General features: G+C 41.0%; 1 protein-coding gene across 2 annotated transcripts in view; it reads left to right on the top strand.

Moving 5' to 3' along the window:
• The window catches only part of ANTXRL (ANTXR like), a 56,679-nt gene that overhangs the window by 7,137 nt on the left and 36,687 nt on the right, over positions 1-12,855 (top strand). For both annotated transcript variants that reach the window (XM_068197531.1, XM_068197532.1), the window contains exons 2-9: positions 4,880-4,951; positions 5,074-5,145; positions 7,261-7,342; positions 7,445-7,478; positions 9,448-9,527; positions 9,641-9,709; positions 9,908-9,988; positions 10,092-10,152. In XM_068197531.1, the coding sequence (XP_068053632.1) occupies positions 4,880-4,951; positions 5,074-5,145; positions 7,261-7,342; positions 7,445-7,478; positions 9,448-9,527; positions 9,641-9,709; positions 9,908-9,988; positions 10,092-10,152 (551 nt within the window). The remainder of the gene's footprint in view (positions 1-4,879; positions 4,952-5,073; positions 5,146-7,260; positions 7,343-7,444; positions 7,479-9,447; positions 9,528-9,640; positions 9,710-9,907; positions 9,989-10,091; positions 10,153-12,855) is intronic.

Here is a 12,855-nt window from a genome sequence, read left to right as displayed (position 1 = left end):
AGCAGATGATGGAAACTAGTTCTTCCTTGCCTGGATGAATCACCCAGTCAAGGTCCCTTCCATGCATAGAAGATGCATTGTTTGGGAGAAGAGGATTCTTGTCACTTTGAATGCTCTGGTGGCTCAGAGGGGAGCAGAGGGGTGGATGAACACTTGGGCATGCGTGTCTGAAACCACAACAAACTCAGTGCCCCAGGGTTTGCTTTTATTGCAAAGCCATTGTTAGCCATGTGCAAGAATTCTGTTGTACACTGTGGTTGTGACCACAAAGAGCCCTCCAAATAACAACAGTGTCACATTTGTGAGCAATGGCCCATGTACAGGGCCACCATTAGCTCAAGGGGGTAGAGACTTACAGGGACATACAAACTTAGGAGGTCTTGTTGGTCCCTGACACCATATTCAGACTAAACCCAGCATCAGTAATAATGTTTCTTTTACTTGCTCCAGGATGTCTGGAATTGCTGCCTTCTGCTAATCTGTAATGGAGGCAAATGGGCATGGGGGGAGGGGGTGTGTGTGGAACAGGACAAGGGGCAGCTCTGTGCTTTCGAGGGGTTTCACTCTGTCACTTTCAGCAGGGATGAAAGGCTCTGGGTCCTGCTGCCTTCTCTGTGTACAAATGGTAATAAAAGTACTTACTGTTTGGGTAGTGTTGGGGGTTTTAACTTTCCCTGCAAAGCTACGTGACTGCTGTGTATTGCACTGGGTTGATCCACATGGGCTCCTGACAGTGAATTCAGCAGTGGCTGTGGAACACATGTGCTCTAGGACAGACTCAACTGGCCCTCCTGCTCTTTGCCTGCTGAAGTGACTGGGCTGAGAGTGGCACCCCTTGTGCCAGGGTTGTGCTGCTTCATTTCTCCAGGCTCCAGCTTCCACTGCTGCTGGGAGCCTGTTAGGAAAGAAAACAAAGTTTCCAGCATATCTTGCTCTTTGTCTTCACAAACATCAGTAAAATACTTCAGATTGGGTAGGCACAATTTTAACATGCTCAGGGTTTTTATGCTGACACAGAGCTCTGCTAAACCAGAAGGAATCACTCCAAAGTTGGCAGGAGTGGAATCAAGCCTTGGAATAACATCACTTCCTTCCACCCCCAGAAATACTCACTGACCTCCTCTTTTCCCCTCCTATCCAGCAGTAGCAATCTAAAATTAAGGAAAACAGCAGCAGCAGGAGCTGCAGCAGCAGCTGCTCCTCCAAGCCCAGTCCTGATGTGGCCCAGAGGACATTTTTTCCTGTGTTGTGGTTTGCTGACTTTTCTGTTTGTCTTGTGTGTAATGGGAACGGAGCTCTTGGAGCAGGGAGCATGCTCAAGGCAAATGGCTTCTGTGGGGTTTTTTCTTAACTTCACTTGGGCTGAATTCTAGTCCCAGTTGCATAGGTATAAATCTGGGAAAATTGTGCTACTTCTCTGGCCCACTCCAGGTTTACTTCAGTGAAAGCAGCAGCAGAAACAGGCTCTGAGATGCTTTCTGGAACATTCCAGCTGTCCACAGCAGCTATTTGTTGCTGTGTGCTTTCCTTCACCATGAGAATTATGTCACCTCTGAGGGCTAAAGCCTCACCATCCCGCGTGGCTCTGAAAGGTACACAAACTGCTGGCCAGCTTTGGGCCACTACCCACAGAGCTCTGGTGATGCCCCACTGCTTTGCAGAGAACATGAGGCTGGCTGGGCTTCCTCCGCAGGGAAAGTGCAGGGAGGAGGGCAGGGTGGTGGCAGCCTTTGATTGATGTGAGGGGCTGAACCAGGTAGCTGATGGCTGAAAGCAGGAAATCTCAGAGGTGTGAGCCCAAAGGATGCATCTGGCTGCAGCACAGGCTTTCTTTTTTTTGCAGACAGCCACAGTGCTGTCGTGGTGGCCCGACTGGTACAAACCTCCACAACAGGACACATTAGATTCCCTGTCTGTGTCACTTCCCCACGGCTTGTCCCAGATGCTGATGAGTGTGTGTCACATTCCAGTGCTTTTTGTGCACAGTGCTGGTCTTTGACAGGCTTCATTTATTCTCCTAGTCTGATCCAGCCACAAAGGGCAACAAGTTAGTTTTTGCTGATAATAACAGTGTTTCTGTAGTGTGGAAGATAAGGTTCCAAAGGCAGTGAAATGGCTCAGGATTTTCAATAGTGTGGGGCAGTTCTGTTTGTCAACAGTGGAACTCATTTCTGATGACATTTGACAACTTAGTATATAATTTAGCAAACATTTTACTGTTGTAGTTTTTTGTTTTATCTGCCTTTAAAACTGCCATTGCTGGTGGTACAAGGTCAGGCCTCTGGGGCAACAGACAAAACTATCGGTCCAAACCCAAGAAACCTCCAAAGTATATATGTGTATATATATACACACACACATGAAATGGCAAATAAAAGTCCTTTACAAATAGCCTCACAAACAAGGATATTTAGAGGGAAGCTTGGGTGAGAGGGAGGGGAAATCAGGTTCTTCTATAAGCCAGGCCATTCCCACGGGTGTTCATGAGAGGTTTGACATGACTGGCATTGATGGCATTATGGCACCATTTGCAGTGGGAGGTGACACCTGGGCTTGGAGGAGTGTGGTGTGGGGAAAGTGGTGAAATGCTCACCACTTCACTGGTATTCCCTCTATGGGATTTTAAAACTAACATTTTCTTGCTAGTACTTTTGTCTGGCCTTGACTTTTCCCTGTTGATAATTGGGACACTTCTGACACTTCCCAGCCAGTAAGCAACGAGTGGGTGCAGAATTCCTCTTAGGGGTGAAGGACACCCACTGCTGTGCTGGGGTGTAGCTGTGCAGGGCTGTAGCTCTGTGATGTAGAGCTGGGCACTCTGAGAGCCCAGTACACTTCCTGTAAGGACTAATCCACGACACAGAGCTCCCAAGCTTTTCAGGGATGGGCACCTACTGATTTATTGCAGTCAATTCTCTTGCTGGCTGTACCCTTTCCAAAAAAAAAGGAGAGAATGAAGAAAAAAGAATTCTGACAGTCCTAAGAAGGTACTGGAAATGTTGGTTTGTTGCAGTTTGAAAGAAAATTTGCTGCTACTTTTTTCTGGATTGCATCAGTGCCTCTGCAGCTGGCAGTAGAAATTTGATAGTTCATGTAAAATAGGTCAGTCTTTTCCAAGTAAGAATCTATGGTTATTCTATGAGGGGAATTTACTTCCCTGAAAATTTCAGGAGTTGAACTTAAGTCAGATGGCAAGCTCAGAAGAAATTGAAAGTGTCAGCTTCGGGGGGGGGGGCGGGGGGGGAGGGAGGGGGGAGGGAAGAATTTTTAAAAAGTTTGGGAGTAGATGCATTTTGGATAGATTCAAGGAAATATTTGACTTCATCACGTTTAGAGATTTAGTGTGGAACTTTAATAAAAATCCTGAGGAGCTATAGTTGTCGATGGGGTTAATTTGGTAATAGTACCAGCACCTTTCATTGGTGCTGTTCACAAATGGTAAACAAGTTGTTGTGTAGCACATAAAAACTGGGGACTACAGAGGATCCAGAGCTGTGGTTTGAGAAGTCCCCTGTGTTTTGTTGCCCTCCCTTGCTGCCTGGAAATGTCTTCATTCTTTGATAACCAGTTTGTTCTGTGAGTGAATCACCAGTTCTCCAGAAGAGCAGCATGAAAGCACAGGGTTACACAAGCCAATTTATTCTAGCTTATGTACCTCAGGAGACTCCTTTGGTCCTTGTCCCTTTATCTTTGCCCTTCTCCACTCCACCAGCTGCAGAGCAGGCAGTGCCATCCTGCATTGCACACGTGGGCTTCTGTGCCTGACATACAAGGGCAGGAGTGGCTGGCATAAGATCACTTGGAAAGCCCATAGTGGAACTGAGAATTGTAAAATGTATTTTTTTTCTCAAGTTTACACAGAAAAATGCCTAACAGCAGTTAGAGGAATCCTACTGCTTTATAGTAGATGAATTTCAGAACTTTTTTTTTTAGTTCTGCATCTAAGCCCCTGTGATTCTGTGTGTGTGCCATTGTTTCATTTATCTTTCTTTCTTTTTATCTGCCTGAGACACCTGATAGACGAGTTCAGCAAGCGAGGAAAGCAAATGGGTCATTCTTTCATAAACACCACAGCCCTAGGGAGGGCTTTAAAAACCACTGACTTTCATGCTTTGTAGCCTTTTGATGTCTTGAAAGTGTATGGTATAGATCAACATGGTAGAAATCGATAATTTACTGTAGGGTTGCTGTGTGCAAGGCTCTGTTTGAGGTTTCAGTCCCATCAGACTGTGGGGGTCCCTGCTTAGACTTGGCAGAAAAAAGCCAGGGAGTGCCAGTAATGTGGTTTTATATAATGGAAGTGGCAGCATGGACATGTAAGTCTTCTGCATGTGACTAAGTTGTCCAAGTTTTCACAAGAAATCCGCAATAGAGCCAGGGCTTGACTGCCCAGAACATACTCCAGCAAATGAGGCAAGACTTCTGATTTCTCTTTTGAAACAAACAGTAATTCATGCAAACATTCTCCCACACATTCTGGGAGAATAGAAGATCAGTCAAGACTTTGTGTGGTGCAAGGGCAGAGCTGTGCTCTAGGAAAGCAAATAATCTGATAGCAGAGAACTTAATGAATTAAAATAAAAATTAATTAAACTAGAAGAAAATATTTATATTTTATGCTGTAAAAGGAACAAAAGCAAATGGAAGGATTACTGAGTTTGCTTCAAAATTTTATGGTAAACCATTTCTGACCTCTTACTGCTTGTCTTTGAGTCAGTGGGTTTTGTCATCATGGTTCTTATTACAGCTTTCAACACAACTCTATGTAATTTGTGTCCCTAACCACCTATGGAGTAGGCCAGGCTTAAAATTCAAAGTGGAACAAGGAATTTCACTGCAAAAAAAAAGCTTAATGTAATCAGTTATGTTTTGTATGCAGATCTGGAAGTGTCAAAAATCACTGGACAGAGATTTATTCCTTTGTGGAAAGCCTAGCTGAGAAATTCATAAGGTAAAGTTTTTTAAAATGATACTTTAATTTCCTGTACCTGATCTATTTTTTTTAGTGCTTATTAGCAAATGAATTTCTGCTGAAGTAACAAGTGTGATGTGGATTGGCTTGTTCTCTTTCAGTCCAATGTTGCGGATGTCTTTCATTGTTTTCTCTTCACGAGGCACTACAATCATGAAACTAACAGAGAACAGGCAAGTACCTCCCACAGCACTCCTCCAGAAATACGCTCTGTCCCTTCTCTCTCACAGCAAGTGGCCCCACACCCAGAGTTTGGAGATCTGTCTGTCCTTGCTGAGGCACCAGCTGAAATCCTCTCCTCTGTTCCCAACTGGAGGAAGGTTTAGAAGGCCTTTGGGTCTCCCATTTCAATTTTCTTTTCAGCTTTGTTAAGAGGAAGGCAGCACTGGGCTGTCTGTTTTTTACTGTGGTATTTCAGGGAGAATTTGCATTTCCAGTTGAGGATCCAGGTACATACTTGCTATCCCCAGCTACTCAAATAAGGACAGTTTTTGTGGACGAGATCTCGGACCCTGAACTGGTGAGCAAGGGAGAGATCCCCAGTGCCCTTGGAAGGGCCTCAAAGCCCTGACCTTTACACTGGCAGCTGGTTGCCCCCAGTGCTGGAGCAGGACCTCACCAGGCTGTGGCACCCCTCTCCTGGACTGCCTGCAAAAAGCACCCATGCCAGAGCTGGTTTGCAAAGCCAAGTGACAGTCTTTGTAAGAAAAAAAGTGGAGCAAGATTCTGCTTGCCAGATTCATAACCCAATTTTCATTCTTAAAAAAAGCAAATTAATAGAAACCCCCAAACTACCACTGAAAACAGCCCCAACACAAAAAATCCCCACCCCCTAAAATGTTACTTTTAAATTTAATTTTCTCTACACATGCAAATCCCTATCCACGGGGGTGTTTCTAAGTATTTTCTTTCATTTCAGCTTGAAGCCTTCACTTTTGCTGCTGGTGCTGTCTGTGTGAGAGGGCCTCAGTAGTACAGGGCACCCTATAAATAATGGAAACTCTGGAGCAGGAAGAACTACTCCCTCAACTTTGTACGCCAGGGACTCATCCTAAGCCAAATACCCTGCAGGGCTCTTACATTTCTGCTGGCTCCCCTGAGTTTTGTTTCAGGTCTCCATCATGTATCTTGGTGGCAGAGCTCAAACTTGCTTACTTTTCTCTGGGTGAATTTGCTCTTTGCAAGGTGGAAAGTACAGAGGAACCCTCTGTCAATATGTTGAACATAGTATTAGAGTGTTCTCTGACCTAAAATCCTGTTATCTGTATGGAACACAGTGTGCCTTTTCAGCTCATTTTATATTTCCAAAGGGTAAAAATGTGCGTCTTGCACCAAGGACATCCCCAATCCAGGCTCCTGATTTTTACCTTCATCCCATAGAGCCTCCTGTATTTTCTGTAACTGTGGTTGTGCCACCTAAAATACCCAGTTGCAAAATGGAGTTTATAAAGGTTCTCACTGTTCTCTTGAAGGCTTCCCCATGGAATCTGGTGCTGATGTTTGAACTGCCTATGTCTTATCTGTTGAATATTTGTGCCTTATGTTCCGTTACTCTAATGAAAACCCTTGTCAAGGATCAGGGTCTTCTGGTGTCAGTGATCAACTAAATTATTAATGTCCCTGAACAATCTTTTTGGTTAATAGGTGTTTGGGGAGTAAGAAGCTATGCAACAGGGGTCATGGTATGCAAGTGCTTCTGTGTCCAGGAGTAATCTATGCCCCAGGAAGGTTGATGAGTCCCTGGTCTAGGATAGGAAATTCTCCTCGTTCCCATCCTGTTCTCTTATCTTTTGGCCTGTCTTTAAAATGGAAAAATCCTAATTCAGGCTGTCCTATTGACTGATTCAATACAGAGTTTTAATTTGTCCCAATTTTGTGACAGGGTCACAAGCTTTTAAACTCTGTTTGTTTTGCAGTTTGTTAAAGTTTAATATCTGGTATTGGCTTTCATTCAATCTTATCCTGGCTGAGATTATATGAGAATGAGGGAGCAGGGACAGAATTCAATCTTTAAAATATGTTACCCTAATGCTGTACCCTGTGTCTGATTTTGTGACCCCTATGGGTGTTTGGGTGATAAATTGTAGAATTTCAAGAAAATTTTTGTTTAGCCAATGTTCCAGCTGATGTGTATGCACTCTGTGCAATTGATTGACAGGCTGCATAATCTAGCTGTGGTAAAGAAATATCTCAACAAAAGAAAAAAATAACTTCTAATAAAATGTTTTCCTGGGATATTTTTTTGTTTTGTTTTGTTTATTTGTGTTTGGTTTGTTTTCAATCCAAAGGGAAGCCATAAGACGAGGGCTCGACATTCTTAAGGAAGAATTGCCTGGAGGAGACACGTTCATGCATGAAGGATTTAAAAGGGTACACATCACAGTACCTACTTTCTTTGTTTTACACATAGAAACTTTGCTTACTTCCTGCTGGTATTCTTACGAGCTAACCATGTTCTACACTTCATTGCAGGCAAATGAGCAAATTTACCATGAGACCTATGGAGGTATGTGCTGTGTAGTGTTCATGTTGATATCTGCATTGACGAGACAGGGATTGTAGTTCTTTTTATGACCGGCAGTAAACCCGCTGACAGACGTACTGGAGAAGGAGGGGGGTTATGCAACACCACATTCCATTTTGACTGCAGCCCTACTCCTAAACGGGTGATTCATGGTTTATTGAGATCAGAGAAGACCAGTATGATCCCAGATCTGACCATTGCAGAATGCAGACCAAACCATAGCAGCCAGAGCTGCCCATCTTGCACCCAGTAGACAGGAATACCCACATTTTCCTGGTCCTTCCTATCCTGATGCACTCAGCCCTCTCTGCTTTGTGGTCCCACATCCTTGTTCTCATTAGTGCAGGTGTGAATGAGAGTTTTGCATCAGTGTGAATGATTTGTGTTCAGATTCTGAGGTGCTAAAATGTGTATTTTCACTAAATTTTGAGAGGAAAATGTATTTGTGGGGTTTTTTGTGCCAAAAGAAGACTTAGTTAGTTAACAAGACTTGCTTAGTTCATACCCTGGTGTGAGGTTGTTCTCATTTATGGGCTAATGGTCTCTTAGGAAGATGGAGGAACGGAACAGGTTGGCGTCTTTTTATTAAAATAGTCTGTGAGTGTAGTAGCAGCAGTTCTGCACAGTGTTGCAGCATTTCTGCCAGTAGAATCAGGAGTCCTGAAATGTCCAACTGAAAACAATTCTACTTCATACCATATACCTAAGAACTCATCAAGTATTCTGTAAATTGAATTAGGAAGGAAAAAGAGTAGATGAGATCTGGATTTAGGGAAGAAATAAGCATTGAAAAGAAAACAAAATAAGATCTCCAGGGGTTCTGGGCACAAAAAAAAAAAAAAAAAAAAAAAAAAAAAAAAAAAAAAAAAAAAAAAAAAAAAAAAAAAAGCTATTTTTCCCCCCAAGTTGCTGGTCATTTTTTTAAGATTTATGTCTGTGTTTGACATGACATGGGAAGGAGTGCGTGGCATAAGAAACCTGTCAGAACTAATCCATCTGTAATTTCAGACAGTATGGAGGAAGACACTTGAAATTGTAACAGATTATTTTAAAAAAGAAACAAATACTTGCCTGAAAGTAACACGTATGCGTATTTGTTATTTTGCTTAAGAACTATGGACTTAGAATGGTTGGTTGAACCATAGTTCGCATGTTAATTTGGTTTCATTTTGTTAACAGGTTGCATTTTTCTAGGTGGCATTGTATTCTATACTGCATTACATATATACATACATTACATCTATTGCATACATCTCTGCAGTCTATGCAACCTTTTCACTTAAGTTTAGATGGGATATGAAATGCTGTATCACAATACAGCATGAATAGGTTCCTAATGAACCTATTCTTAAGGTTTTTCATGCTCAGAATTCCTATGGATTTCACTGAAAGTTCTTGTTGCTGGAGAACTGTAGGACTGACCTTCCTGTAGAAGCCCATTTCATGCCATGTTCAGCGGGGTTGCTCTTTCACACCCTGCTGGAGAGAAAGGTAGGATGGCAGGAAAGATCCTTTTGCAGAAGTATCTCTTGCCACTATCTCTGGACAATGTTTATGTAGAAACAAGTTTGTCAAGAGAAAAGAGGAAACCTCTTCTTCTCTGAGAACCCATTTTGTCAGTTCTCCACATGAAAGCTCCTTCTGTATTCTTGGTAGCTGCTCTATTTTATTCAGAACTCTTTTATTCAGAGTTGGTGTGTGGACCTTGTTAGAGCAGCACTCCCCTGCAGTGATGCTTGTGATGTGAAGGTGCACAGGTTTTGGCTCATTGCAGCCTCATGTGGCCTTTAGCTGGTGTATCACCAAGTCCATACAGACCAGGCTGAGAGTCTGGCCTTAGGGGTTTGTATTTATTTCTCAGTAAAAAGGATTGCCTCACTCCAGACATTTTTTCCATTGCTGAATCTTGTGCCATGTGTATGCAATCTGCTGTTGACTGTCTTCCACGTAGGAGTTCGGACCGCCAGTGTGATCATTGCCCTGACGGATGGCGAGTTGCAAGACGCTCAGTTTTATTATGCAGAACAAGAAGTAAGTCACTTTTATCTTCATCCAAACTAATTTATGGCAAACCTGTACACATTTACTGCTGACCCCACTGATTATACAGCTTTGCACTTAATGACAGTTCTTGGGTTTTTTAGGCCAACAGAGCCAGAAGCTTTGGAGCTATTGTTTATTGTGTTGGAGTGAAAGATTTCAATGAAACTCAGGTAACTTGCTTGTTTTCTCTTGTGTTTTTCTGTTATACTACTGCGCAAGTAACAGCATCAGATGAAGGCATTTATTTAATTACTTGGGGCATAAATCATTTCGTGTCACTGTGATGTCTTTTAGCAAGTATGAAAGGGCCCAGTTTTGTTCACTGTAATTTTGTTTTCCTCATGATTTATGATTGTCTTTCTTTGCAGCTGTCAACGATTGCTGACAGCATCGATCATGTTTTTCCAGTTAAAGGAGGCTTTTATGCCCTAAGAGGAACCATTGATTCAGTAAGTTGGGTATTCTGAAACACAGTGAAGGGTGCCCTTCCTTGCATTAATAAAGCATAGATGAAAATGGTTACCAAAAAATGCCCTTATCTAATTCTTTCAGATTCTGAAGAAGTCTTGCATTGAGATCCTAGCAGCTGAACCATCCAGTGTTTGTGCAGGAGGTAAGTTTCCATGAGAACAGTGTGTTAAGGCAAATGAATGACACTGATGAAATGTCAGTAACTACCTAATGTGGTACTGGAGCTGAAGCCTGTGGATGTGTTAGAGCATCCTCTCAGGCCATTGCTAACGCCCTACATGTTCCTTCTCATATTGAGAAAAACATTCTGACAATAAGCATGTAGCTGCTGTGGCTGAGTACCAGCTTGGAGAGATGACAGAGGCAACAAAATTGAGCATTTGAGGATACCATCTTTAAAAAATCTGAGAGAGAGAGACAAGAAAAGTAATGTAAAGCCAGACTGACAGAGGTGTTTCAGGGTCTAAAGGCCGTATCTCACAAATTTCTGGAAAGATTGCATTCCTTGGCATCTGCTAGGACTTGTCAGCAGTTAGAACAAGACTTTGCAAAACATTTACAGAAATTTAAGGCTTATTGAACCAAATATAATTTGTTGCATAGGCCAAGATACCTCTTGTGTTTTCCAAAATGCTAATGTTTTACTTATTTGAAAGAACCATTATTCTTTATGGTAAACACGAAAGATACCCAGAGGAGTTGTTGATAATTTCATGCCCTTCATGTTTAGTATATTTAACTTGGATTTGTTCTGGTTTATGTTAGCAATTCTCTTGTTGAGTTTTTTCCTACTTTAGAGGCTATTGCAGCAGAGTAAGAGTGACACCATAAGTTTGCTGGAAGGTACAGTTTTTCAGCATGGTTACTTAGCTCTAGTGTTAGTGTCTTGTGTTCATTTCTTTATACACTGTAAAAAGGAGCACATAAAAAATGGCAATGATGCATGAAAGCTGACCTTGAAAACAGATAAAATATGAAACCCAGGAAAAATTTAGTATCACAGAAGAAAAATTGTTCACTCTTCATTTCCACATGTCAATCACAATATGATCTTACCCTAAATATTTCAATTTAACATGAAACATCCTTGTGTCTCTTGAATTATTCCTAAGTATATTATTGTGGAGTAGGTGTAAAATCTCATCTGTAGAAAAGTTAAAGCAACGATTTTACTTTTAAAAATGTTATGGAATTGAGTAGAAAAAAAAAAGTTTTAAAGATTTGACATTTAAAGTTTTTTATTTCATAATGATACTTTCCTATTTTTCTTAGTTATTGTCTACCTGACAAATTGTTTATGCAAAGCTTATTACAAGCCATCCTATTCAACAAAATGTCTTTAGCTACATAAAAATGTGCATGTTCCAGTGGGAGGGGTTTTAGTAGTATTCTTGAAATTGTTTGGAACAATGTTAAGAATATGGGAAAGTTGAACTGGAAACGATGCTTTTTAAGTGGAATGTTGAAAATATTTTATGGAGTATTTGAGAAAATAAATTCTCAAGAAAAAAACTTTCTTTCAACAAAATTAATATATTTCAGCAGAAAGAGTAAGATTTCTTTCTTTTTCTCCAAAGGATAATGTGTTCAAACCACTTCATTTTTTGCTAAGCTTGCTTGGTAAAAAGTTTATGACAATGTGATTAAAATTCCACAAGTACACATTAAAAATAGTTTGCCCTTAAAAAAAACCCCTCAAACAATATTGTTACCTTACTTGGATCTGTAGAATTTTTCATCGTCTTTGTGGCTTTCAAACAAGACCAATATAAATTGGGGAGAATCAGTTTCTGTGTAGTGCTGCTGATTTGGCAAGGTGCTTCTTTCACTTGAATTCTGAGGTTTGCCCTGTCCCTGTTGACCACGCAAGGGCTGGCACATGCTGAAGCTTTGCTGCCCAATCTCCACGTGCTTGAAGGTTTGTTTGTAGCAGCAGAGAGCTTGAAAATGGGAGGAAGCCAAAGCTGCAGCTCCATATGATGTGCACTGTTTGTATACTGTTGTATTTAAAGTATTAAAGCATTTAGCATTTAAAATCTGGCCTGCAATAGCATTTATCGTTATCCCACAAGCCACAGCTGAAATTACCTCCTGCAAGAGGTTTTACAGCATGAGGCTACAAATATTTACATTTGTGCTTAGATTTATTATCCTTTATTATCCCACTTACTTCACCATAGCTGGAGATTTATCTGTATAGCTGCATGCACCACTGTCTCCTGCAAGGAATCTCCTGGGAACAAACAACTTTTTTCATGGTAGTGTGAATGCAGATTTTGAGTTCAGTTCACTGGACAGTTATAGTGCTACTCTGTGTAATGTGGTTTATTTTTTTTCATGTGCTTCATTTGGAATTTACTTGATAGGCTTCACTATTTTTTGCATTAATGTCAGAATTCTTATGCATTTTAAATTTAGGTAATTACTGATATAATTTACTGATAATGTATTGTGTCAAGATATATAGCCACTGAAACCTGCATCAACATATATATACACTTTCATGGTGGATATACCCACTGGCTGAAAATTAGAACATAACATTTTCTAAAAATTCCTCTTCTTTTAGGTTAGGAGTGTTTGTTTGTTTAAATACATAATGGAAATTTTCATTTCAAAATTATGATTGAAAAATAATGGACCTTTGGAGAGAGTGCAATATATAATCACATTCTCCAGCAAAGATACTTGTTTATTTACAGCCTTGAAATCTGTGTCTGTCCATGCTTTTTGTATGAAACTTATCTGAGTGAGGTGGTGATAATTGGTTTAGCCTTTATTTAGCATTGCTAATAATTTTTACGATTTGCTATGAGATCGTGTGGGTTTTGTGTGACTCAGTGGG

The sequence above is a fragment of the Anomalospiza imberbis genome, chromosome 8 (assembly GCF_031753505.1).
Source record: "Anomalospiza imberbis isolate Cuckoo-Finch-1a 21T00152 chromosome 8, ASM3175350v1, whole genome shotgun sequence".
Lineage (NCBI taxonomy): Eukaryota > Metazoa > Chordata > Aves > Passeriformes > Viduidae > Anomalospiza > Anomalospiza imberbis.
Note: the sequence above shows the minus strand (reverse complement) of the source record. Positions and strands in the feature narration are given on the sequence as shown.